This window comes from Pelecanus crispus, chromosome 11, assembly GCF_030463565.1.
Source record: "Pelecanus crispus isolate bPelCri1 chromosome 11, bPelCri1.pri, whole genome shotgun sequence".
In the NCBI taxonomy this organism is placed as follows: Eukaryota; Metazoa; Chordata; class Aves; order Pelecaniformes; family Pelecanidae; genus Pelecanus; species Pelecanus crispus.
The window spans coordinates 3,771,963-3,799,135 of record NC_134653.1 but is presented as its reverse complement, the minus strand read 5'-3'; the positions used below and the strand labels follow the sequence as shown (position 1 = coordinate 3,799,135).

General features: G+C 54.6%; 1 protein-coding gene across 1 annotated transcript in view; it reads right to left on the bottom strand.

Annotated features, from left to right (window-relative positions):
* Positions 1-874: 874 nt before the first annotated feature.
* The window catches only part of PEMT (phosphatidylethanolamine N-methyltransferase), a 41,800-nt gene continuing 15,501 nt past the window's right edge, over positions 875-27,173 (bottom strand). The window contains exons 3-8 of the mRNA XM_075719037.1: positions 20,124-20,239; positions 11,216-11,361; positions 6,721-6,832; positions 2,515-2,589; positions 1,667-1,727; positions 875-911 (exon numbers count right to left, since the gene is read on the bottom strand). Coding sequence (XP_075575152.1) covers positions 1,673-1,727; positions 2,515-2,589; positions 6,721-6,832; positions 11,216-11,361; positions 20,124-20,239 — 504 coding nt within the window. The 3' untranslated portion in view covers positions 875-911; positions 1,667-1,672. The remainder of the gene's footprint in view (positions 912-1,666; positions 1,728-2,514; positions 2,590-6,720; positions 6,833-11,215; positions 11,362-20,123; positions 20,240-27,173) is intronic.

Below are 27,173 nucleotides of genomic sequence, written 5' to 3'. Positions count from 1 at the left end.
AAAGAAACGAACACTTTTAATTCCTGCTGAGCAATGCCCAAGGGTGAATTACAACATGCAAAAGCAAAAGGACATCGGACTGTTTCACAGAGGTGACACTGAGAAAAGGGAGGACCCTCTGCGGAGGGGACGACGCGATGCTGAGACGCGGCACCGCATCCCGGTGCCTGCGCGGGAGCCGGCAGCAGCGCAGCTCCCTTCTCCAGCGCTGCTGCCGGGGGCTTTACACGGCTTTTTTTTTTTTTGGTCATTTACAGCTTATTTCTCAAAGTGTTCTGGGAATCTGTAAACACTGAACCTGGGTCTGGAGCATCACCCCTGGGAGCTTCCCGTTCAGGGCAGGACCCAGCGCCGGCTCTTTGGGACGCGCCGAGGCTGGTGGCAGGGGCGGAGGGGCAGATCTGTACCTGGCTGCTGCGCAGCGCAGAAGGCAGAAGCAGCCCTTGCCCTCCCTCCCACCCACCGCCCCTGCAAGGCAGTGAAAAAAAGCTGGAAGGCACTGGGTGGTGGGGAAGGCAGGCAGGACCCTCACGTGGTCCCCGCGGAAAAGGAGGGGCTGGGTGGGTGCGGAGGGGACCGGGGCACCGACGCGGCCAGGGATGGGATATCTGCAAGGTGCGGATGGGGATTGACTCTTCCCCTTGGTCTTCTCCATGCTGGGGCTTCCCCACGGGATGGCTGCCATCCCTCCATCCCCCTCGGGGACAGGGACCTCCAGTTCCCGCTGGCTGCAGCGAGGAGGTGCCGCCGTGCTCAGGCTGTTCCTCTGATCACTTCCAGTACTGCAGGGTGCTCAGTTGGCTCATTTAAGGGTTGCTGGGTTAATTAGTAGGATACATCTCAGTAGGAAAACGGTCGAATCGGACAGCGTGGGGACCGGAGAGGCGTGCTGTGCCGAGGTATCCGAGACGCTGCTTTGCAAAAGGCGAAGAGACAAGACTCTGTTAGGGACCTCACTGGTGCGACGGCATCTTTGCTGGGGCAGAGGCTGCTGGGCTGCCGAAACCTCGGCAGCGCCGTGCACTTGTCCAGCCTCTCCAACAGGAGATGCACCGGGGGTCTCCGCGGGGGGCATTTAACCCCAGGGGAAGGAGCCTGGGCAGGAACTTATGCTTTTGCAGAAACCTTTGGCTCCAAAAAGCAAGTTTTTTGGGCCGAGTTTCTGGGGTGAGTGGGTGCAAGTCCATGTGCAGGAACGCTCTCGGCTCAGGCATGGAGCAGGGATGCCCAGTTTCCCTGTGGGGCGGTTGGGCACGCAAGCCCTCTCGCACCATCCCTGCCGCTCGCTGGAGCACCTGCCATGGCTAATAGCTGCTTTTTTCTGCCTGATTTAGACTAAGCCTGGAGCCTCGAAGCTCCCCAGCAATTTTCCCTTGCACTGACTCTCAAGTATATAATCAAAACAATTTGGGGGGTGCTGGTTGGGTGCCAAGAGGCGGACACAACCACGGCTGTGTAAAGCCTTCCTGCCTGGGTTTTTGCAGAGATCTGAAGCTCAAATCCCTTGAGAAGTGCAGGAAGGGTTCTGGAGGAGGCAGGGAAGGCAGGGCTGGGCAGGGGCGCGCTGGGAGGGCGGCTGGTGCTCCCGTCCCCATCTAACGCGCTCGTAGGTGGGGGAGTCTGGCAAAGCAGTCCCTCTCGCTGAAACGCCGATCGGCAAACATACCTGTTGCTACTTGTTCTTCACTCCCTTCTGTTTCTGCCGATATATTTCCTCTGTGAAAGGCCTGCAGTTGGGAGGATGGGAATTTGGGGAGAGAGAGGGCAGAGACACAAGGGAGGGGTGAACGAAGCGGGACAGAATTAAAATCAAGACTACTGTGTGCTCTCCTTTGAGCCCGGAAACTCTGCCCTTCTCAGGTTGGCACAGCCTGACTATTCCTGTGCCATGGCAATCCTCGGCTCGGTCTCTCTGGACCACGGAGCAGCTCCAAGCTGCTCCCACCCGGGACCATCCCCGTGCCGAGCGGGATGAGGCTCAGCACACGCTCGGACTCCCCCTGCGTGCAGAGTGGCCTCGGCTCTCTTTGCATCTCCTCCTCCCTTGCAAACGCAAAAGACCTTTCACTGCTGAAGCACAAGCACTGCTTCTGGGAATAATTCTGGGCTGCTCTGTCCTGGGCTGCTGGGCTATTCTGGTGCAAAATATCAGAGAAGCACATCCAAGGAACTACAAAACACAAGCTCTTCTTGCAGGGTCTCTTCAGATGACACAATAAGTCCTCTCACTGCCTTCCTTATTGTTCTTGTATAGACAGAAACAGGCACCCGAAAGAAAAAAAGATCTAATTTTGATAAAAATAAACACATGCATAAATGTTCCTAGAACTCAGCAAATAGTTTCAGAGAGGAATCTGCCCATTATCAAAACAATTGAAAAACAATCCTCTGTTTTCCTTCTTCCCCGCTGAATTAATTGGAAAAAACATCTCTACTTCTGCAGTTGCCCGAAACCTCGGGAGTTAAAGCTGGTAGAAATAATTAGAAGCTCTCCAGTTTTGCAAAGCTACTCACCCCTCATACAGCAATGCGATTGTGTAGGAAATTGCCACTACAGCTGTCAGCAAAAGGCCAGCTGGGCTTGCATGCCTGTTTTGAAAGAGAAGGAAAAGATCAGGTAAGTACATGGGCTTATGCAAGACCTGGTTTAGAAAGTGAAATGAGACGCTAGGCTACATGAGAGCACTCTCTTGCTCATTAAACAGAAGCAAACAAAAGGGTTTGGTTTTTTGGGGTTTTTTTTTTGTACTTAATGTTAACTGTCTTAGACAGATGTTACTTGGCAAAGACTCTTCCCCAGCCTACTTCGGCGATTTCTTTTAAGTCTGATCCCTGCACGTCTCTGCTAAGAGAGCTTCTGCTTTGATGCTAAGTCCTGAGATTATGAGGCTGTTTAATAGCTGAGCAGCTGCTTACGTACGGCCGTGGCTCCGAGCCAGCGCGCTATAAGGGAAATGCCTGATGCGCACAGAAAGACGGGCCACCCAGGGTGCAGGAGGCACCTGGCAGACGGAGCAGCGTATGGTACCGTATACATCGAAACGGCGGCTGAGCCATGGCAGGGCAATGGAAAGGGATGGCAAGGTCCACGCCTGCCCTGTGAAGGGTGCTGGGGCGGGTGCTGCGTCGGGGCTGGGTGCCTGGGGTGCTGGGGGCTCCGTTCACATTTAAACCCGTTTCAAGATGTTTTAGGAACACGTCCCATCACCTCCCAAGGCCCAGCCGAATGGTGTCCTGCAGCAAGAGGGCACCAGGCACAGCACGGGGGACCGATGCCACCCACCGCACCGCGCTGACTGGTTATGGGCAGGGGTGCTCAAGGGCTGTGGATGCAGTGGGAGCAGCTGCTCCTTTTAGCACCGAGGCCAAAGAATGGGGACCAAAAAATCCCCGTCACCTCCTGCTCTAAAGAGAGATATCAACACAGGCAGCAAACCTGCACCACCCACGCGGGGCCACTTCTTTGATGCTTGGCCCAAAAGTGTCAGAGGCAGACGCCAGCGAAGGCAGTGGGGGCTTTGCTAGGGCACCAGGATTTCAGCGAGTGGGTTACAGTCCCCAAACTGTCCCCAAACCGTCCCCAAACCGAGTGCCGAGACCATCCCATGGTGTGCAAATTCCCCCGGGCGAGAGTGGCCACACCAGCAGCCATTCCCCACTTGCTAACCCAGTGCCCACGAGGGCCCGGCCCCATCTCCCCAGCGAGGAGCGTGGCTGTGTCTGGCTCACCAGAGCAGCCCCCCCAAAATAGCCCTTCTGCATCCTACACCCCTAGCTGATGGCTGCAAGCGTTGCCCTCAGTTAGGACGCTGCTGATTGCCTTCAATCGCTGGTCGCAGCTCAGCCCTGAGGGGGACAAGAGCTGGCTGTCAGCAAAAAAACCCGCCAAAATTTAGCTGGTCCTCGGTGAGGATAAACATCCTGCAAGCCTTGTGCAAGGGGACGAGTCCTGTTGGGAAAACATGCGTTCAGAGGAGAGACCAAACCACCTAAACCTCGCGCTGGGCCTGCCGTCAGGTACTGCCTGGCCACATCAGTTCCTGGAGAGACGCACACAAATCTTCACCTTTTCACTGTTTCCATTTTGCAATAAGTTTTTTCCCTCGTGAGGAAGCATCGGGCAACTTCTTCCACTCCCAGCCCCCTGCTATTACATGCTTAGTCATGTCTCCTCCTTGATTCTTATCAGAGAGAACAAATTTGCATGATTGTTTGTTGACAGCAAGACCTCTAATTGCATCATTTGGCTGCGGCTCCAGCTCTGATTTACACAGCCTGTTGCCATGAGTTAAAACGCTTCCCTACCAAAGATACACAAAGCTGTCCCCAAACAGCTAATGCTCCATTTGTCTTTCGGGAGAAACGAGGCTGCTCGACGCGGGCGATGAGAAGCATCGGGGTGAGTTGTTTCTCTCCTCTTACGAGCTCGACCTACTTATTGGGCAACGGCTCGTCTTGTAGCACGGTTGACAAAGAGTCAGCCAGGAATGTTTTGTGGTCTTGGTAGGACTTTTTTTGGGTAGGCAGTCTGTCCGGCCCCAACCCTTGCCGCAGCTCCTCTGCAAGAGCAATAGCGTGGGCTCGCGTCCTTCCCCGCCGGCCTCGCTGGTCCCGGGTGTTGGACATGGGACACCCGCTTTGCCCTTTCCTCCTCAAGTTCTGGTTTTTGTGGTGATCGGCGGAGGTGCCTTCTCCAGTGTATTTGGTGGACACGTTTTTGGCTGCAGAGCTGCCGTCAGTCAAGCTGGGGATAGCTGCAGTATCCTGCAAGGGAGAAAAGAGCGGCTCTCGCCCCACGCGATGCTTTTAAGGTTGGACTGGAGTCGGAAGGCAAGCTGTTGGGTTCGCTGCCAGGCTCGCTTATGTTATGTGGTATGTGCCCTTACAGATGAAAATGAATCGGTCCTTTGGGCTCTGATGCCACGATACGGTGCGATACATCACCGAGGGAGGACAAATATGCTCTACGTTTTAGGTCTGTCCAAAACCAGATGGCAAACACATTCCTCCGGCATCCCTCCCACTGCCACGGAGCTGGGACGTTAGCTCTGGCCTCTGAGGACAGACACCTAACGTCTTCTGAAAGCCCTGGGACCTCAGAAGAGACCTGGGACTCCCCAAAAAAACCTCAGCAACCTAGGCTGAGATCCCAGGGAAGAGAAACCGTCAAAACCACTGTGTGAAGGGTTGTGCAGAGCTTCCCCAGGGCAGGCGGGCAGTGTCCTGGTGCCACTTTGCAAAGCTCCAGCAATTTGTTAACAGCAATTATTGGTCATGCCTCGCTGCCCTTTATGGTGGCAGCCTTTTAACGAGACAAAGGAGGCAAACACACTGTTGTCTCCAGCCTCTTTGAGCTGCTTTTGCCCAGGATTGTGGTGAAAGACCAAGCAATGTGCACCCGGTGCGAGGTTGCTCTCTCGTGGGGGTGAAGAAGGGATTTCTGCGACAGAAACAGCTCAGGAGGGTTCAGGGGGGTCTGCAAAGGTTCTAGGCAATAGTTTGATGCTGATCTTAAACAAATAAAAATCTCGTTGTCATTCTTCCTGGTCAAATTCCTCCTTCTGCCCTGTTGTGGGGGTGGTGGTGCCCGTGGTCTCCAGCTGTGGTGCGGTATGGGGGTGCTCAACCTGCCCCAGCTCTGCCCTGATCCCCCCAGCAACACCCACGCTGCCATCGCACCGCTGCCGACCCCGCGGCCGGCTCTCCTGCCCGGCACTGCCGCGGCCCCAGCAGCAAGCTCGCTCTGGCTCTCGTGCACCATTTCCCAGGGTTTGGACCCCATCCAGTGCCATGGATCTGCCAGGAAGGCAAACGGCCTCGTGCAGCCAGCCCTGACGGCACTGGGGGGAGGATTTCAAGTGCAGAAGGAACAGCAGCAAGGCTCCGTGGAGACAGGAGAGAAACCATCAGCTTTACTTATTACCAGGGGCTGGAAAGTGCTGCACACATGGCTGAAAAGGTGACCAGAAAGTGACAAAGCACTTCATTTTTTCCAGCGAAGTAGAAGAGAGGTGGTCACACTCAGGAGCACCAGGGCAAAACACCTAGTGATAAGAGTCTACGGGCTCCCGGTGTAACACAGCCAGGGATTTTCCTCCTGGGCAAACAGATAACACGTGATATTAAATGAAAACCACATAAAACTTGTTACATAGAATAGAGTATATTGCTCATTTACTGCTAAATTACAGCCTATTAATTTCCTCCTAAGCAGGCTATTAAGCCTTGTTGTGTCACATGAAGAGTGTTTCGGAAGTGTTATCACCGTGCAGTGGGGGAAAGGGTGCGTTGGCTTGTTATGGTTTCTTCAGAGGTAATTACAGGGTCACACTGATCCCCAGTATCAGTGCCCTGCCCCTGCCGAGTGACACCCGGCTTGAATTCGGCCCTGACTGTTGATTTTTCCACGTGCAGAGCCTGCCAAGGACCTCATTCAGCTACAGAGCATTTGCTGATGCTTCCTTTCCCCAGCACTCGGCCGCTATTTATTTTCCTACAATTAATGCTGCAAGTCTTTTATGACAGCAGGCTTTGCACGCACAGAAATAGTCAGGAAGCGAGAAGTCAGGGCATGTTGCACTTTCTCTGCCATTTTTTTTGCTGACTGCCATCACCAAGAGTTTCTTTGGCCCCTGCTGCAGCCCGGCACCTTATGTCCTGCCGAGCACAGACCCCACATTTGCCCTACAACCGGTGCTGTTCGCAGGGCCACGTACTCACATGAGGGACCAGCCCAGGTAGACGGCTGTGCTGCCCCAGTACATGGGATTATCCAGGACGCTGAAGGGGAAGCTGGTCACTTTTGCCTCCATCAGGATGCCGAAGTAGTCACCTGCAGAGCAAACAGAGGCTTTCTGGTTAGGCTCTGTGAAGCTGGGAGTCGCAGAGGGCTTTGGCACGCTGATACCCTTCCCTGTGCCACGGGGCATCCCTGCCAGGGGCGCAGAGCAAAGGCGAACAAGGGGTTTTGCTGCTGACTTCCAGGCTGAGAAAACAGCAACAAACAGGTCGGCTGTTTACTCTGTGTCTATCAGCTTTTCCTGGAATGGCTCGTTGCCCATGAGGAAGGTTTGTGCATTGCAATGAGACTACGGCAGCCACATCCCTCATCGGGAGGCAGCTCTTGAGGTCCCAAACGGCTGATTCTGGCTTTCTCATTTGAAAACTGCCCGTCTGATGACACTCGATGAGGAAGCAAGTGCATAGGATCAAATCCATTTAATGGGGAAATCAGGCCAGCGCACTGTCATGGTGTTTTGAGATGTTATAATCACGACCGCCACCACCAAATGCCCTCATTCAGTGTCACCCTTATCTCATAGTTCAGAGAATTTCTCAGGATTTCAGAAAATAGCACCTCTGCCTACAAAACACTCAATTAACAGCATGATGATAACAGGTGATTGTCATCTGTAATGAGGAAAGCTTTCAGAACTGTCAGCATCCAACCAGCTTCCAATCTACCTCGGAGTAATCCTTCCGCCCTCCTGAAAGGAGCCTGGAAAAGAAATGACGAGCAAGGAGATGTTGTGCAGCTTGTGAGTGGCGTTTCGGGGAGTGGGGGAGAAAGGGCTGGGATGCCGAGCTCTGATTTCTGCTGGTCTTACTTGCGAGACCACGAAGCCCAGCAAGGATTTTGCTCTGTGTCCACTGTACAAGACGCAGCCTCGATCAGCGAGGAGCGGTGCCGGTCCATCAGCTCAGGGAGCTGCCACAGCCCTGGGTTGCGTTCCCAGCTCTGCTGCCAGCCCGTTCCCTGACCTTGGGCAAGTCTCCTCCGTCCCTCCCGGTGCTATTGTGCACCGATCATAACATCAGTCTTTCTTAGAGCGCAGAGGGTGGTGAGGATTAATGTATGGTGAGAAAGTGCTCGGAAATCCAGATAAAAGGCATTACAGGAGTGCAAACTATTCAAGGTTGTTATTATTACCTGGATCGTAGTATAATTTCTTTGACCTCACATGGTGCAAAAACGTTTATTTCTAAGGATAAACAGCACCTGCCCAATTAGACAATGCTTTTGGGCTTTAACTACAGGCCACTAAGTGAGATAATTGCCTGGTATTCATGCTATATGTTCTCACAGTTACTTGGCAATGCATCTCTGAGATTGTTCTGGTAGAAAGAACACATCACCCCCCACCACAGCCCATTTCTGTGCTTTCTTATGTATCAAAACGCTTCATTATACCCTGCCCGCCCTCGCCTTCGGGCTGCACGCCTCGCTCCCCAAACGGCGCTGGCACCGGGGAGGTTCGCACAAAGCCCTGGGTCCGTGGAGCTGGCAGGGGTGCTGAGCCTGGCACCGGTGCTGAGCCTGGCACTGGTGCTGAGCCTGGCACCGGTGCGGCTGCAGGACCCTGCGGGCAGGCTCCCTGCAAGCAAGAGCACGCAGCAGCTGCGGGGAGCAGGCAGCTCCCCCAGGACACAAGCTTTTCCGACGTAAACCCTGCCTGTAAGTCCGCACAGTTAAATGAACATGAGCACCAGAGAGGACCCGCAATATTTTTATATTCAGGCAGGTGCTAAGGGAAAGGACCGTGCATTGGTTTGCACAGCACCAGCCTGGGCATCTCCCGTGCCTCCATTAAGCCCTCAAATCGGGAATCAGCGCCTTGTCAGGCTGGGGGACTTTGGCATCTAATTTGGGTTATTTTTTGCTGGAGGTCAGCGTAACCATCTCGCTGCACAGGGTAGACACTTTGGATCCCAGCAGCAAAAAGCCATTTGATGCGCTCCACAAGGTCCCCCACGGTCCCTGGAGCCCAACCTGGGCTGAAGCACCACTTCCAGAGAGCCGCCGGTTTCACCATAGCCCGGTAACAGACTGCGGTCAAGTCAGATTTACTTGAAATCTTGGTCAGCGCCGGAAGGAACCGCGCTCGGGTGCAGGACAGATGGGCTCAGACAGGCAGAGTCGCCTCTCGGTGCCCTCGGCCTCCGGGAAGCCAAGTCCTCATTACTGCGCTCGTCAGGAAATAGGGCAAACGGCGAGGCGGACGGCGCTGAACTGATGCCCGAATCCCTGCAAGGACACGGTGCGGAGACAGGGTGCCGGGAGGATTGCTCTGCAGGGGAGAAGGCTGCTGGGGCGAGGGGCCGCATCCAGCCGCTGCAAACAGAGGCTGGGGTGGGTGCTGCGGTGCGGGAGATGGGGTGGCACGGAAAGGCTTGTTGCAGAAGCGTGACTCCCGTGGCTCCCACTGCACCGTTTAACCCACACTTGAGAAACAAAGTGCTCTGCAGCCGCTCCAAAGCTTAAACGTGCGGTTAAAGAAGAATCTAATGGGCAGTCCCGATGCAGTCTCTGTGCCCTGCCTGGTTCAGCCCTCACTGCTGTAGGAAAACCCAAAAGGGAAGGCTCAAATGCTGTTCCAGTAAAGTTTTTGCTTGGGTGTCAGAGGCTCTCTCAAAACTTCTCTTGAGCTAAGGTATCAAATGCAAGAAGCTGGATGCCTCCTTCTTGCCAAAGCAGGGCAGGCCTTTGCTACCTGCAGTCAGAAATGCTGAAAACCCTGCTCCTCCTGCATCACTAAAACCCTGCATGCAGGAGGACGTTGGAAGTACGAGTCCCAAGTGAGTCCTGAGCAAGAGAACATCCCACGTGAGATCCTCAGAGACCTGCAGACCCCTCGTCTTCCCCACGGCTGGGTAAGAAACCACGCTGAACAGCATTCTCCATTAAGAGTTTGCTGACTTGGACTCGTTGGGGCTTGCATGGCGCCGAGAAGCCGCTATCGGTCCAAGGATGGATGCTCCGTGGGGCTCCAGCTGGGCCATACCCCCACGGCACAGAGGTCCTAAGCCAGCCCGGCTGCACCAGCACATGGTCTTGGCATCTCCCCACCCTGACTCAGCTCTACCCCGGCGCCCGTCATGCCCCAGCTAGCAGCGGGCTGGCCTCGCTCCCTGCTGCGTCACGCAAGGCTTGGAGCCGTGCAGCCTCAGCCCGCTGCGCCGGTGGCAGAGAGCCTCTGCCGGCAGAAGCGCCCGATACGGGCGGCTAACGCCTGCCTCTTCCCTGCCCTGGGGGATACGGGAGCCACCGGCCATGCAGAGCAGAGGGGGAGAGGGCCGCTCTCGCCGCTTACGCTGAGCCTGACTCACTTGTTTGCTTTTCCCCAGCGGTTCGAGTCCAGTGGATCCTCCTGGTGGGATGAATCAGGCTTTACGTAAACAACCCCAGACCTGGCCGAACTTCAGGAGCATTCAAGCAGCTCTTGCTGCAGGGTACCCCTGTGCCCGGCCTCTCTGGACATGTCTCCGCAGGCACAGCAATGCTCCTGAGGGCTGCGGGTGATTTTGGAGGATGCCGGTGCCTGGTAGCTGGGACAGGGGTGTGACACGGAGATGGGAGCGGAACCGCACAGATGAAGGGTGTGGGGACACATTCAGGAGTGCTGAGCTCTATTTCTGGCGGCAGGATCTTGGCCAACTCAACACATTTCTTTGCAACTCCACTTGAAACCAGGAAGGCTTATTACCTCCCTCTCTTCTTCCTGGCGACGCCGCAGGAGCTAATTGAATTTGGTTTGTAAAGCACTTGCAAAAGCACAGCCTAAATGCAGTGTCAGAGCTGGGGCTGTGATTATTTCAGCCAGCGGGAGCTGCCCCTTTCCGTAGATATTTATTGTTCCCATCTCTATTTTATTTTTATGAATTCCACACATACTGGCATGTTTTTAAAGTCAACAACGCTAATAGAATTACTCTCTAAATGTGAAAGCAGGCACAGTGGAAAATGCCTTCTGCCATAAAGCACCAGATAAAAGAATCTGTCAACAAATGTCAGGTTTATTGCAGAGGGAAGAGCAAATGCGATCTTGCCTCAGCACGCGGGTCGAGCGGGTGGGGGCTCGGAGCAAGGCTGCCGGACAGCTCGCACCCGCTGTGCCGGCGCCGATCTGCTCACGTGGTCTACGCTTGGGGTCCCTTTTCTGGAGGACATTTGGACTGTCAGATGATCAGCTGCTTTCCAAAATTTCAGGCTTGACACCGAAGGCGATGGGACTCAGCGTATAAAACCACTGCACCATCTTCTCCGCGTGAGGTAACGGCATGGTTAGATCACGCTTTGGCATCATAAAGCCAAGACCAAATCTAACAGCCCTGAAGGCAAGAGTGAGGAAACTCTTACAGGACTCTGCCCTAGCAAAAGACCCCTGCAAGGATTAAATGCACTTTCTGGTTAAGCTGTTGAATTTTTAGTACTTACCTAGGAAGGTTCCAGTGAATCCCAGTGCTAAGAAGCTGGAGATGACAAACAAGGTCCCTACAGCCAAGACGGCCAAGCCCGAGTAATAGGCCCAGTGGCAGTCCAAGCCCTCCAGCTTCGGCTGGCTCTTCATGGCTTCTGTGAAGCTGTCGGAGAGACAAGAAGGGCTGTTAAAAGCGGCGACTCGTTACTAACATCACCCACCTCTCCCCAGGAGATGCGGAGCTTTGGGAGAGGATGCTGCTGAGGAGGACTCTTCACTGGGTCCCTTTTTCCACCTGGACCTACTCAACCTCCCAACGGGAGAAGCAAGGAGCTGAAGCCTTGTGAGCAGCCAGGGCTTGACCTGAGGCAGCTATTTCTACTTGTAACCCTTGCCCATTCCTGGAAATACCAAACCCCACCGAACTGCAATATGAAAAGCTTTGCCCTGCTCACCAAACCCCAAGTTTCATCGTGACCGGGAGCTCTGGGAAAAGACACCGTTGCAAATTGCTGGAGGCTGCGATGCCTCGGCACAAGACTTGAAGGGTTGGGAATGATCGGCTGGGTTATCTCGCGCTCCCACCCCCGTTCCTCTCCATCAAAATATTTTGCAGCGTTCATGTGTTAGCCACGTGCCCAGGAGTGATTCACAGCTGAAGCCTGACAGTCAGGGGGAGGACTGGAACGGCGAAAGGAAAATACTAGAGACACACATTTTCAAGTGAGAACACAGCTTCTCAGCTCCAGGCTTGTTCAGGCGTTTCAGGTCTGACCTTCCAAACATTCGTTTGTCAGTGGAATAATTGTGACCCCTCCCTTCAGCCCCTTGAACTTTGCCTGGAGCAGGGCTTGGCAGGCTCAGCACCTCACATATCTCTGATACAAACGCATGACTACAATGGAGACAACACCGTGATGAAAAAAATGCCCATTAATAATAGCGAGAGGAGATAACAGACCCACAGAGCCGTACAGTGTTTCTCCACACGTTGCTGACACATGAGGTAGGAAACTTGGAGCCTTTTTTTAATGAGCACCCTGGAGGCTGAAATTCAAGTGCAGTAACAGCTCTCCCATGCCTCCGGCCGCCGCTGCCTGCCAGAGCTGCTCCTGCCCGCGCTCCCGGGCTCCTTGGCTGCAAAGTACTTCCATGACGTTGCCTGCAGGGCTTGGGATAGTTTTCTTTCCACCGGTGTCCAGCTTTCCCAAGCCCTGCAAATCCCTGGATTTTCTCTGTTGCCCAAATGAAAGCTGAGAAAGACAATCCTGCCTGGCCGGCTGATGGACAAGCAGCTGGAAACGCACCTTTCGAAGGCTCAAAGACCAGATGGCAAGTTACATGCACCAAGCAAAGTCCAGGATGATATTTAAACCCCATGGTTTAGGGACCTGGATGGTATTTTTTGTTTTCCTTGCAGCTCACTCCTACTAGGTTTTCTACTGTTGGGGAGTTTTTAGGACCCCAGAGCAAGCCATTCAATCTTCCCTTTGGACTGGAGCAAGGAAACAAAACACAGAATGAATGTAACATGCTCGGGAGTGAGGAAGAACACAGCATCTTGGTGATCTACACTCTGCCCCCCACGATGGAAATTACAGGGAAAAATTCCCTTTTCCAGGGAGCTGAGCAGAGGCAGAGGAACGACAGCATGGTCCCGGGCGAGGTAACGGCACAAGTCCCCGGCGCTGGCCCTCCTCCAGCGCCCAGCACACCTCCCTGCGCCCACCAGGCTCACGTGGGTTTAGCTTAAAATCATTACTGATGGGAACGCACAAATCTGGCTGCAACGCGAAGCAGCAGCGGCCGCACAACCCTTTGCATCATTTCTCTGGTATTTATTTTTAAATGACACAAATCTCCCCTATGAGGAAGGCCAAATCTGCATCCCTGCTACCAGCGCTGCCTGGGTTTGGGAGGAAAGCAATCCCCCCGCGGGGACAGGCACATCTGCCTGAGCAATCCTGGCCTGGCCGGGCTCTCACAGCACAATGTGACATCCCCGGGGAGCTCTTTGCTCCCGCAGAGGAAGACGCGTTGGGGGTTTGATTCCACATCTGGCCAGGATCTCTCCACAAGGCACCAGCACCGGGAAGGGATCTCACAGCAATCAAAAAGCGCTGCTGCTGATCCCTGGGGAGGCAGGTCTGGGAGAGCAGCAGCGAGCTGGCCCCTGCCTGGATCCCAGCCCCCAGCAAGGAGACAGGAGAGCAGAGGGAGGTATAGCTGGAGCACAGCGCTCGGAGGCTGCTTCTCGCTCCAGATAAACTGGATCCACGCTGTCTTACGTCCTTGAGGCTCCTCTATCCTATGCTAGTGACCCGACTTGGCCTCGGAGCAGGAAGAACAAAGGTGGCTTCAAGAGTGTGAACTGCTTGACTGCGAATCAGCCTCCCAGGTTTTGCAGCCAGCACGTGACATGGTTTGTTTTGGCAACGCTGTCTCCCCTGCTCCAGATGATCGCATCCTTCCTTTTCATGGTCAGATAGGCCTGCATTAGTTACCCTCATCAGCGTGTCTTGCTCGGTCCCCTGCTGTTTGCCTTACAGCTAGAGAGGGAGGTGTTTGCATGGAGATAATGGACTGCCTTTCCCTCTAGTAATGTTTTATATCTTCCTAAACACACTCTCTATTTGCATTAAACATGATGCACACAGGAGTTTTCAGAATTGGTAAATAAACCTTTTAAGCATTTATGATGCTGGGCCATGACAAGCAGCACGGAGTCGTCAATTATTCCGGCATCCGTGACTGCTCCTCGGTGGCAGGGGAGCCTCACCGCGCCGCGTTTCACCCTCCCTGGCAGGGGGAGGACAAGGTGTTGGCCATCTCCCTTGCTAGGGGAGCTAGTCATGCAGCCGATCTGTCATGAAACCAGTCCCTTTCACCATGTGCCTCTGAGTCACGTTTGTTACTGCATTTATTTCTGGCTGCACGACAAGGCAGCGGCCCAGCTCGGTACCCAAGAGGACACCAATTAAAGCCACACTTTGTCCCAGTACCTGGAAATGCTTTATGTGCTGAGCAGAGCGATTGCCATGGTGAGGAGCATCCTTCTTACCAGCGCAGGGGAGGGGTGGGTGGGCTGCGACCTACTTTAATCACATACCCGGCTGCTATCACGAGGATGTCTGCCGTCAGCGGGGGGCCTGGAAGGTGCCCCCAGCTTTGGCAAACAGAAATTGGGAAGATGGGGCTTCCCCTGACATCTCCCCACACTTGCCAGCGTGAACATGATACCAGAGGCACCCGTTCGCCACCCCAGCAGTGAAAAACACAAATCCATCAGCTCCGCTGTGGCCAAATTAGCAGATTTGGCCAACTCCTTGGCAGGGGGCAAGCAGCCGCGGCGGTCTGCTGCACAACTGCTGCCGCACAACTGCTGCTGCACAACTGCCACAGCGTGCCGCAGGGTTCTGCATGGGGAAGCCAAAGCAGCGGGCGTTGTTCTGCCCACCCTTCCCAAATCAGAGACGCGCTTGCTCAGACCCTCAGCTGTTGCTGCACGCGTGCCACTGCTTTGTGGGAATCATGGAACGCTTTGGGTTGGAAAGGACCTTTAAGGGCCATCCAGTCCAACCCCCCTGCAACGAGCAGGGACATCTTCAACTCGACCAGATTGCCTAGAGCCCCGTCCAACCTGACCTTGAACGTTCCCAGGGATGGGGCATCTACCAGCTCTCTGGGCAACCTGCGCCAGTGTTTCACCACCCTCAGCATAAGAAGCTTCCTCCTTATATCTAGTCTGAACCTACCCTCTTTTAGTACCACATAATAATCCACATGAACTGGAAAAAAACACTCAAAATGGTACCAAAGCATGGGGATGGAGATGTCACGTGGGTGGGCTTGCAGGAAGAAAGTGGAAGCGAGGGATATGGGCTGCAGATCCTCTCGCTGGGACGCAGAGGGACGCGGGGCCAGGTTTGCACAAACAGGCGCTGATTTATCCAACCAGAGAACGGCGATTGCAACACCAGAAAACTTATCAAACCCGCAGCCCAAAACACATCCCCAAAGGCCGCATGGAGCATGAAGCAAACCTGGAAATGCCACACTAAGAGAGAAGCTGAGCTTTTTAGGTCTCTGGGCCTCTCCTGGTAGCCCACAGCGAGCAGATTTTGTAATCCCTTTCTTGCAAAGGAGGGCAAAGACCACGTCCAGCAAACTGGGTCGCTGCTGAGAGCAGCCCAGCAAGTGCTCCCTTTGCCTGGTCCCAAAAAACAGCCTGGAAACTGGGGCTGGCAAATGCAATTGGGGCAGAATTGGGCCAGGGGCCAGCAGGCAGCAAGGACACGGCGGCAGCGCACGCGGCCAGGGTTTCGGAGACAGCAGCCGCCGCTGCAAGGTGCCATGCTCACCATGCGGGATGCCGGTCCGTCCCCCACGTCTGAGGTTTTGTTCGTCTCGGCAAAAGGAGGCAACGGGGGTAAAACCATCCAGTGGTGCCCAGCAGCACACACTTCAACAAAAGATCTTGTTCATTTGAAAAAAAAAGCAACCCCAACAATGCTAAAATTGTCCTGCGGATACGACCGGCAGTTGTTAGTCTGGTCATCATCTTCACAGCTTCTTTTGCCAATAATGACTTTGCTTTTCTGCCAGTGCCGGTGTGCATGTTATTTAGGTCAGTTGGGGGCTGTAGCAGCTTCCCCCCGGCCTCGCATCTCAGCTGCCCGCTTTCCTCATCCAGATGCCCAGCAGCCACGCCAGCGGGGACATGAGGTGATCACTGCCTGGGGCTCTTCCCGGACAGCCATCAGAGATTGCTGGCAGCGTGGCTCAGAGGGGACACTGGATCCTTCAGGCCACGCTCGATTCCCATCATCGAACTTGGTCACTTCTGCACAAAAGGCCACGTGGTTCTCGGATCGATACCGTTTACACCACGCTCGTTCACGGTGCTAGCTCACAAAATTACTGAGCGTAAAGGTGAGAGGCACTACCAGGCAATGACAACCCCTTCCCTGTGCAAAATCCCATCCCAGGGTGGATTCATTTTCTCGGAAGCGTCAGCTCCAAGCGAGAAGCCCGTCCATGCAGGAGGCAATGCCCAGTGGGTGGCACCAACGAAGGATTTCGTGTCAGCTGGTGGCACAGCACCCACCGAGCACGTTGCCAAAGGCCCTGCCCTCGCTCAGCTTCTGTGGGGCTCACTCCCGCTGGAGGCATCACGGCCCCGGGCACCCCGAGAGCATCCCATCTGCAAACACCCCCCCGATTCAGGGCGTGCACGTGGGTGGTGGCTTGACAGCTCAGGCAAACACCCCAAGACCCTTAAGGTGGGAAGTTCATAAGCTCCCTGTGTACAAAGCCACCTGCCCCGAGATGGGGAGTTTGCCAAGGGTGTGCCAAAGGGAGCGCAGGAGGGCTGGGAGGCAGCGCCAGCAGCTAATTGTAGAGCTGATGCAGGGAAAGATATCAACAACGTGGTAAGGCAGGAGAGCGCGACACTGGATGCAAGTCTGGAGGACAGTGAAGGTTGTCACGTCCCGAGTCACACAGATAACAGTCATAAATCACGGGGGTAGCGCACGCAGTGCAGATAGTTCAAAAGTTCAGGAATTGTTTTCACAGATAAGAGCCTCGGTGATGGAAGTTCCCTGCTTCTTGCAGAGCAAACAATGCTGTAATGAAAATAATCATTGCACCAAAGCAATTAAGGATGCTTGGCTCGTGCAGTTGAATAAGCAGGTCCCCCCGGGTCACAGGTCATTCTGGATTGCTTCTCAAAAGCAAGCCAAGGCTGATAATGAAGCTCAGAGCTGGGAAGCACCTAATTGCTTCATTAAGCACAAGACATTCCTCTTCTTACACCCAAGGTATCCCTTCGGAGCAAAGCTTCACGGCACCGAAGCGGGGACAGGACCACGGCAGAGACCCATGTGCGGGGTAGGAGGCGAAGCGGCCGCACAGCCCAGCGTCCGGGTGCTTTCAGCCACGATGCCAACCTGCTCGCAAAGTTTCTGCCTGCTCTGCCCTCCCCTCCTCCACCCCCAGCTTAGAGCCTTTCAAAAATTCAGTTGCAAAAAGGAAGCAGGTTTTTAAAAACAAAAGAGACATCCCGTGGGCTCTTCAATTGCTCCCTGGCAGCCCCCACCCACACAAAAAGTCCCCAAAGCACGCAGAGAGGAGTTTTAAAGGCTGGATTACAGCACTGGGGGTGGAGGGACGTCCCGAGGCTGCCTTTTCGCTTGCTATCAGCGGCCAGCGTGCTCTGCACAAGCAACCGCGGCCGCTGCGCACAGCAGAAGCACGAGGCACAGTTTGCGCTTTGCCGGCTGGATTGCCTGCACGGGGCTGAGGAGCGGAAAACCTGCTTTCATGTGTGCTCAAGTACGAGCAACTCAGGAAATAAAATAAAGGGAAAAGTGAAATAGCAAGAGTAGGTGAGACTCATCCCACCTGGCATCACCAGCCACTGAGATGACAGCGCCTGTGTCATGCAACCTGTGAGCTCCTCTTTGGCCAGCTGAACCCTGGGTTTGGAGCTGGCTCATATCTTCACACAAGGGCAATGGACAGGATGAATCTTTCCCAAACAGCACAACCTCTCTGCGCTTGAGCAATAAGCCCCAGGCAGCCCTGGAGGGCTCAATGAGCTGGGAATCACAGAATCATAGAATTGTTTAGGTTGGAAAAGACCTTTAAGATCATCCAGGCCAACCATTAACCTAACACTACCAAGTCCACCACTAAATCAATTAAGGGCAGAGTAGCAATTTCATGTTTCCTGGCTTGGTGGCTGGATTGTTTTTTAATGAAAGTAAAAACTAGGAATCATTAAGGTTGGAAAGGACCTCTAAGGTCATCAGCCCAACCATCAACCCAACACCCCCATGCCCACTAAACCATGTCCCAAAGTGCCACAGCTGCCTCTTTTTTGAACCCCTCCAGGGATGGGGACTCCCCCACCTCTCTGGGCAGCCTGTTCCAATGCTTGGCCACTCTTTCCAGGAAGAAATTTTTCCTACTATCCAATCTAAACCTCCCCTGACGCAGCTTGAGCCCATTTCCCCTCATCCTATCACTAACTACTTGGGAGCAGAGCCCAGCACCCCCTCCCTGCCCCCTCCTGTCAGGAGCTGCAGAGCGATGAGGTCTCCCCTCAGCCTCCTCTTCTCCAGGCTGAACACCCCCAGCTCCCTCAGCCGCTCCCCACCAGCCCTGTGCTCCAGACCCTGCACCAGCTCCATTGCCCCGGAGGCAACGCAACGGAGGCAGCAAGTCTCCCAGGTGCATTTCAGGGCATCTCCAGCAGTTGCTGCTCTGATGACCACCCTGAAACCATCCCATCACTCCCACAGTTATGGGCTTGCCTTGCTTGAACGGCCTCCAAAGCCTGCTAACCATCACTCGGGCCAACTTCAGTGCCAAGGAAAGGCAAGGGAATAACCCAATCGTACTGAAACACCCGGGCAAAATAAACTTCACATTGCAATCATCTGAAATGGCCTTGGCCCATCGGGGTGGGCTGGCAATTGGCAGTTGTCTCATCTGTGTTCTGCTGGGGGTGAGCTGCCCCATCTTCTAGGGACCCTCCTCCAAAACTAAGGTCTAAGTGGGGCTTTTCCAGCCCCCTGGGTTGACCTTGCGGTCTCCTTCAGGGCCCGACTCACGGCCTGCGCAGGCAGAGCCGCCCCTCACAGCACTCACAAACTCATGACATAGAGCAGAGCCAGCGATGCCCGCCCTGGTAGGGCACTGAGGGGTCTGCAGGGGGAAAGCGGGATGTCGTGCTGGGACAGATGAGGCCTCCTTGGCTCTCCCAGCAGTTCCCCATCGGTGCCTCGCTGTGACCCAGCGAGCCTTGCTGACCCAGGAGCCAGCGGGACCACCGGGAACAGAGACTGTCCCTCCACCAGCGGTGTTTTTAATTAAAGCCAGGCACAAGGCTTTGCACTGCTTCCCAGACAACAAGCGACTATGTCAGCTGTGCAAGAGACTGCTGAGACATTCCCCAGCGAAATCCAAGCCCGCTGTGTCACTAAGACATCAGCAGAACACATACATGCCCTCCGCGTTGCCTGCATTCAATTACCCATTCATTGCAAGCTTGCTTACAGTTTCTGCCATAAGCAGTAGCTGGGACAAATGCAGAAGGGCAAGGGCAGGTCTCGGTGTCACTTCCAGGAAGGCAAAGCTCTTAAATACATGTGCAAATTCCAACCTGAGATCTCTGCGCCTGGGAAATTACCCAAAGTACTGAACAACCCATTAGCTCTGACCCTGGCATAATTGAATCTGGGAATTTAGTAAGAGAGTCTGTCTCTCCTAACAGCACTGAAGATAGAGCCTACCCGATCGCAGATAAATTGCTGGCATTGAGAAAATCTTCTGCAGTAAACCTCTCTGCTGCACTCAGAACGTCAAAGGACATATTCCCGTGGTGTACGGTGCATCAGTCATACAATACTATTAGCTAGCACAGGTGGTATTTAAAGCGATCAGAGATAAGAGTTTAGAGAGACTGCTTGCTAAGTGCACAGATAATCCTGCTCTTCTACACAGGAAACTGTGGCTACTTAAAACCAGATTTAATTTTCTTTATGATTTTTAGGAGAAAATTTAAAAATTCTGCTGTTACGTATGATCCATCCTGTGCAAAGAGCCCTCCTGTCACCTGGGCTGCTCGCAGGGCAGGGGAAACCACCCCCAGAGAGCGGAGCGAGGAAACCTGCGACACTCAACGGCTGTTGACACTGATGGGTTTGGCCACGCCGCCGCATCCCTCGTCTTTATTACAAATCCTGGAATAACTCTGCTGCTGGCTGAAGGTATCCAACCACGTAAAAGCAATACGCTGGGGCTGGATCCAGCGCTGCAGAGTAAATATCCCTCATCCCTGTATGGGATGTAATGGGATGAAATGCCTGTAAGGGCATTTCTTTGCATCGATAGGTAGCAGTAGGGTTAGCTCCTTACCAATGGCTCCGCACACAGTTAAGCATCAGGATAACAGCACCCAGGCAGTAGCAGGCAGCATGTGGAGAGCCGAAGACTCGGCTGAGCGCTCGCGTTTTGTGCTCCCATCTGGCTACCTGAAGAGACAACAGAAAACAAAGCAGGTAGTTGGAGGGGCCGGGGTGCGTGCTGCCCCGGGAGCGAGCCCCACGGCTTCAGCCCCTAAGCGGGGGGACCCGCGCGGTCTGCACGGCTTTGTGCGAGAAGCAAGCGGAGGCCACTGACGGGACACGGCTTCAACCAAGCCAGGGGATGAAAGCTCCTTCTCCTACTCATGCCAGCCCCTGCCAGTGCTTGCATTGCCCTGTTCACCAGGCCAGCCAGCAGCACTGAGGCACTGGCTCATGGAAAAAAAAAAAAAACACCCTACACATCAGTTTTGGGGAATATGTGGCTTGGACAACGCATGTCCAAAAAGGCTGAGAGCATCACTAAGGCTGTTCCCAGGCTACCAAAGCCAACAGGCCCTTGCCACGGAGCCCAGTATTGCTCTCCTGGAAGGAAAACAGATCCCTGGGTAGGGGATGGACCACAGGGACAGCCAGCTCTCATTTTCTGGGCTCTACCACCTCCGACATCCAGCTGTAGGGATCATACCTGGCAGGAACAACCCCTCCCTGCTCACTTCCAGAAAAGTTTGCAAGCATCGCCCCAAGCTCCCCTCCAGGTAAGACGCGCCAGCCTGGCCCGGAGAACCGCTTCCACTTGTACAGGCTGAACCGGCCGGCCTTCGTTAGCACTCAGCAATTGTAGCCATTAAGGGCTCATCTGCACTCCTCACCCATCCCTCGCGGCTGTCTCAACGCAATCCACGCAGCACATCAGCGACAGCCCAGGGCTCGCATGCACGCAGGCAGCATCCCCGGGGAGGCATTACCATCCTTTACAGCGCGCTTTTCTCTGGCTGCAATTTTAAGCTCCGTGTTCTGCAGAGCAGCAGAAGCTGATGGGTCCCTGCCCAAAACACCTCGCAGCTGAGGGGGTACCCTCTCACCCTAGGAGGCTGCGGCACGCAGGTGGCTGGAGCTGCTCCCAAAATCTGCAGGACCGGATCCACCCACGTCACCAAATCCAGGGCCCTCACTCCCAAGCTGATGAAAATCCTTACAGCTACTCTGTTTTCTACCTTTCCTGTACCCCTCAGAAAGCTGTCGCTGTATTTATCGCCTCTTTTAGGCTCCATTTTTCAGGTGCCAAGCCTGGGGTTTGGATCAGACCCTGAATTCAAGCCAAGCTGAGCACCCCCGGGCAATGAAGCGGGAGGTGGGAGTCAGCAGAACGTCTCGGCACCAATTTGCTTCTCAGACAGGGCTGGCACTTCATTAGCTTCAAATGCACTTCACTCCCTCACACAGAGCCTGGGCAGCTTTTGGGAGGCACCTGCAACCCAGCTATTCATCCACTCAGAGTGCATTGGGTCATTTATTGGCTCTATTAGAGCAGAGAAAGGCAGCGTTGCAGGTCCCGCTTTCTTCCCAGGCTGATGCAGAAGCACAAAGAGCTGCTGGTGGAGGGGGACTGCTGCCTTCGGGAGGGGAGAACGATGAAAACCTCTGATAGGCAGGGCACCGATTTCACATGCTGAGAGCTGATTCAATTAGTTATGCAATGATTGCTCTGAAATTACAAATCCACTCATGACAGAAAGAGCTGCTTCACTGCCTTTTTCTGGCTGGTATAAATAGTTTGTATTCTAAATTGAATTTAAAACACCGTGCGTCATGCTGCTGCTAAAATGGGAGCCGCTGTTTCAGTGCTGTGAGAGAAAGAAATATAGGGTGAGTTACCACCTTGGGAAAGTAAAAAGAAGTGACCGTACAGGTGACTGAGTCACAGACAGAAAAATGCAGCCACGTGCCAGTTATCTGCACCGACTTCCTAATTCCCTGGAAATTACTCTGGCGACGTTTGCATGGATGGCAGCTCCTGGCTCGCTTCGAGAGCTTTGCAAAGCATCTCAGCCGGCGGCAGAGCTGAAGCTGAAAGAGAAGGCAGCGCCGTCGGGATCAGAAGGGAGAGCCTGCGTGCTGCTGGGAGCCGTCGAGGCGGCCTCGTAATTACCCTCGCCTTTAGAAGGGCGCATCTGGGCAGCGACAGAGCGCGGTGGGGCGAGGGGACGCGTTTCCGAGCCCTTGGGAGCCGGCTCGGCTGCGTTGGGATCGCTCCCAGCACAGCCCAGCTCACGCTGCATCACAAAGCTGCTGACTCCCCGGCTGGGACCGAGACGCCAGCTTTTATTTAGCTGTCACAGCCTTCAGATGGGACCCTGGGCTCCTTCTCGAGCCCACGCGGGACTCATCACGAGCAAAGTGGAGCGGGAGCCTGCGTGGGGTTGGCAGCGGCGGTGCCCGCCAAGCCCCGCGGCGATATTTCAGCAACAATTAATTTGTTCCGGTTCTGGTTCTATTCCTTGAACAGCTAATTAGTTCTGGCTTGGTTCTAATTTTCTAATTTTAGTCATTTCTAGCTAATATTAGCTCTCGGTCGACCCATGGCTACGCAGCTGGCTTCATGGTTTTATAAAATCATGAGCTGACGTGTTATTATTTACTGCATGATGGATGCAAAATGCTTTCAGCATCCTCCACGGCCGTGTGTGGGACATGGCAGGGCCGAGACCGGTGGCCTCCCGGGAAGGGCTGTGGCCATTCCCAGTGTGCCGATGGTTCTCCCAGCCGAGGCTGGCACTGTGCTGCCCACGGGCGAGTACAGCATTGGGGGGAGAAGAGCCCCACGCCACGGCTGTGTGTCCCAGTCAGGGAGGGAAGGGAGCATTTTTATTTTTCTTCCAACCTCCGAGTTTGGAAATGGAGTTAATACAACGTTTCCTGACTTACCCAGGGGTCAAAGCAATAGAAAAATTCAAGGCTCCTTTTCCAAAGCTCCCAGACCTCTGTTTTCACTTTAGGATACTTGGTGAGGGCTGTAAGTAATTTTTTCTTTAATGTTTCCCCCAATGCTCATTATTGAAATAAATCAACGAGCGGATGTGGCTGCAAAGCCAGGGAGTGCTCTTGGGTCCCATGTTCTGCCTTTGGCAGGCTGTTTCGGCGCTCATCGGGGGCAGGCGCAGCCGGCTGATGTTCCCAGGGAATCGCCGCCTCCTCTACGTAAATTCAGGGCTGATTTCTACGTAACCAAACCAGGCCACCTCCCCAACCGCTCGGGCGAGTGCATAAACAAAAATGAAAGCACCGGCGCGCATCTCCAGCGGCTGCCCTGATGCAAAATGGAAACGCTCTGAGTTTTCTTGTCTGTCTTTGGGCAGGCAAACGTTCCCGAGCCACCTCGAGAAGGGCCACAAATATCCATTCGAAAAGCGATTTCATCTCATCAACCTGTCTCCGCAGCTGATCACCGGGAAATGCTCTTTGCAGCTCTGTGTGCATGGCAGGCCATCGCCTCTCATTAATATTTAGTATTTGTTTCAAGGAAATTGATTATTTTTGTCTGCCATCCAGGGAAGGTGCCTTTTGAACATGCTACATTTTAATTTGCTCGAGCCCAGCTCTGAAATAGAGACTTTGTTCTGTTTCGCCTGACTCCATTTCTATATCTGTCTCGCCCCAGAGATGGGGAACGAAACCAGATAGCCCAAAGGCTCAGGTCTAAGGGACATTTTGCATCTCGATGCTAATCGGCCGGTCTATGTCCTCACATCGCCCCATCGCCATAGTATCCGTGTGGCCACTGGTGAATTTAGCTTTGCGGCATGCCTGGGAGGCTGGGATGGGTTAGCAGCTCCTTGGAACCCAAGGGAAACTGAGGCACGGGAGGCTTGAGGGGAGCGGCTGCTTCCCAGCTCTCCGGGGAGCAGGGTGGCAGGGCTGTGCCCACGTCCTAGGAAATCCCAGACCCATCACCCATGCGGGGAGATGCTCTGCCCGCTTCTGGGGATGCTCTTGCCCTGGCCAAACTGTTGGCATAAAAATATTCAGTGCCCAAGACTAGGCTGGAGAAAAGATGACAGTGAACAGGATACGCTGCCGTCGCCGTACCTGTCTTGCAGTATTTGCCAGCATGAAGGATTTTGCCCCATCACGCAGGTTCTAGGAAGCAACCCGCTGAGAGACCTAAACCTCAGATATTCCATGAAAAGCCCAGAGGAAGAATGATCAGCCCCGGTCCCAAGAGGATGCGCGAGAGTAGGGTGAGCCCTGCATGCACGGACAATTCAGCCCAAGCCAAAAAAACCCCCAAAAACCCTTTTGACAAAATCAACCTTGGCAAAATTTCAAATTTAATTTTTAAAACTTTCTCCTTCAGTCTGACCTCTCCTAGGCCAGCCATGGGGGTGCATCCTCCTGCAGGTGCTGGGGCAGGAGAAACCCCAACTCTGGACTTAGGTGGCTCCATGTGAGCATCTCCCATAGCAGGAGACATGCCCTGGCTAGCTTGTAACCCGGTGAAAGGGCAGGAAACCTGACATCACCCTTATTTCACCTACGGGGACCAGGGGCACCGATCTGTTCCCCTGTACGAAAAATCTGTTTTTCCTTTCTGATTCCCTGGAATCCCTCGTTAAAAGCGTAACGACACTGTCTGCTCTCTGCCACTGCTTAGATGCTGGAAAACAACCCTGCTTGCAGCTACTACGCTTATCTAAAAGACAGGGAGGAAAAAGATCCACCTGCGCACCCAAAGTCTGACTGCGGCGCTCCCAGGAGCGAGCAGGGAAGCAGAGCCAACGCAGAGCAGCAACAGCAGAGCAGGCTGCAATGCAAACGCACATCCACCGCCCGCCTGCGAGCGCCGGGGCTGGCTGACCTTTGCCGAATGCCAGCGGAGCCAGCCTCTCCCGCTGTCCCGAGTGACTGCGGAGGAAATGAGTGTGGCCTGACCTTATCCGTCCTAACGAACCGCGCTCCAACACCTCTGCAGTCGGCAGTGCTTAGCGTGTGCCGGCACGGCAGTGCTGACGGTGCTGGCTGAACGCTGCGGCCAGGCTGAAAGCTCCAGCCTGGGCTCCTGCGGCTGCTCAAGGCAAATGTCTGAGTGCTCGTGCTGCTTCTAGGTGAGAAAAACTCTGCTTTTCTGGGAGATTGCAAAGCTCAGGAGAAACCGGAGGGGAAACCGCAGGGCTGGTCCTGGGGAAGATCGGGTGCGGCAGCCCCAAGGGGTGCGTGGGGGCAGTTCTGCAGCTCGCCGGCATGGCACGGAGCCCCCGGCACAGGAACAGCACCAGCCAAGGCTGGCGTGTGCCCACGTGCAGCCTCATCCCAAACGCTGGCCCGCCGAGCGCCCGCCCCGGCACCGGGCACCGGCTTTCCGAAGGCATGTGCAGAAAACGCCCCAGGGACTGGCGTGCCACTGGCAGCAAGAACATGATTAGCAGGAGCTCTGGGCAGCAAAGGCAGGAGAAAAAGAACAGAACAAACCACGGTTTAATTTGTACAAGCTGGTAATTATAGTCGCTATCTGTCTGAAATCTCTATTGAGTTTATTTAAATATGTTCTCCGTGAAGGCCATTCAGACAGGAATTATCAAGGTGTTGCAGCAGAGGAGATAATGCCATGCAGTTTTCAACAGATCAAGGGCTGATTAGGAGGAATTAATTAGCTGCTTAAACAGTCCTTGACTCGCTGCCGCGATTAGCCGTCACCTCCACGCAGTCACGTTCCCCGTGCAGCAGCGGCGGCGATACGAAGCGCCCGTCAGCAGAACTGCCTTCCCCGCGCTGCCGCTGAGCGCCGGGCCAGCCCGGGGTGGGCGCGCGGCCCCGGCAAGGTGCCCCAAACCCGCTGGGTGCAGCCCGCGGCCGGGGCTCGGCAGACGGGCAGCGATGCGTTGGGCCGCGGCGACTCCCTCGCACCCGCCGCGGTGCCCATCGCCGGTCGGCACACGCGCGTCCGCTGCGACTCCCAACGCGAGGCAGGCAACCGATGGCTTCCCTCTTCCAGCCTTTAGCGAGCCGGTCCCTCGTGCACAAGCCATCCACCATCTCTTACGCGCCATGAGCCACCAGTTCTCAGCTGCGCTCCACCACGGGGGCCGGGCGCAGGCTGCCAGCTCCTGCCAGCACCCCGGCAGGCTCCAGCTTTGCTTAATTGCTTCCTGCCTGCACTGGGGAAAGCCGCGGCGTCTCTGGACTACCCGATCTGGAGACCGAGTTATTTCTCTGAGGGCTTCTCAACTCGCAGGCACTCAATTACAGAGAGCCATGAGACGGTAATGGAGCCCGAAAGCTTTTTCGCAAATTATTAAAGCCTTGCGAAGTTCCTCCACCAAGTACTGGAGCAGCAGCTTCCAGTTCATGCAATTAAAACACTGGAGCGATATTAGAAGAGACAGGCACCGTCTTAACAGTTTCATGAGAGCTGTAACACAACGCAGCCCGGAGACTTTGCCCACGCAGCTTGTAAAGATCTTTTTTATAGTAATGTACCAAGAAAAGATGCACCCAGAGAGGGACTGCTGACGAGCAACGGGCACTGGGGACAACGGGTGACAGCCCGTGCCCGTGGAGCTGGAGCATGGCAGGGACTCCCCATCAGCACCTGGAGGCTCCAGGCACCTCGACATGATGATCAGAGACCTGACACGTGCCCCAGGAGATGGGGACGGGCCGGCTTAGCCACAAAAGGTCTCCCCAGGAGGCTACACCAGTTAGTTTCTCCCCTTTCCCATTTCCCCACCGGTACGATGGCAATAACAGCTGTCAGCAAGCCGCAGCCGAGCAGGACAGCCTAGCTCATCCGTGCCTGCCAAGGGTTTTCAGTTTGGAAAGGAAGGCGTCGATGTGACTCAAGGAAGACTTTTCCACTGCCTTCACAGGCTCTGGATAGGGGGGTGGTTTATTCCAGCCAAAAGAAACAGCAGCGGGGTTTCGCAGAGACGGGGTTTGGGTATGTAGACTGGCTACGCAGCGATACTGGGCTGTACACCCAGGTGACAGAGTTTCACGGAGGGAAAAACCACACGTTTGCAGGCTCTCGCAGTGGAACCGGAGGCTTGGAAAGCACAAAAGGCTGCAAAAGAATGAGAATGTCCAAGGGGCTGAAGAAAAGAAC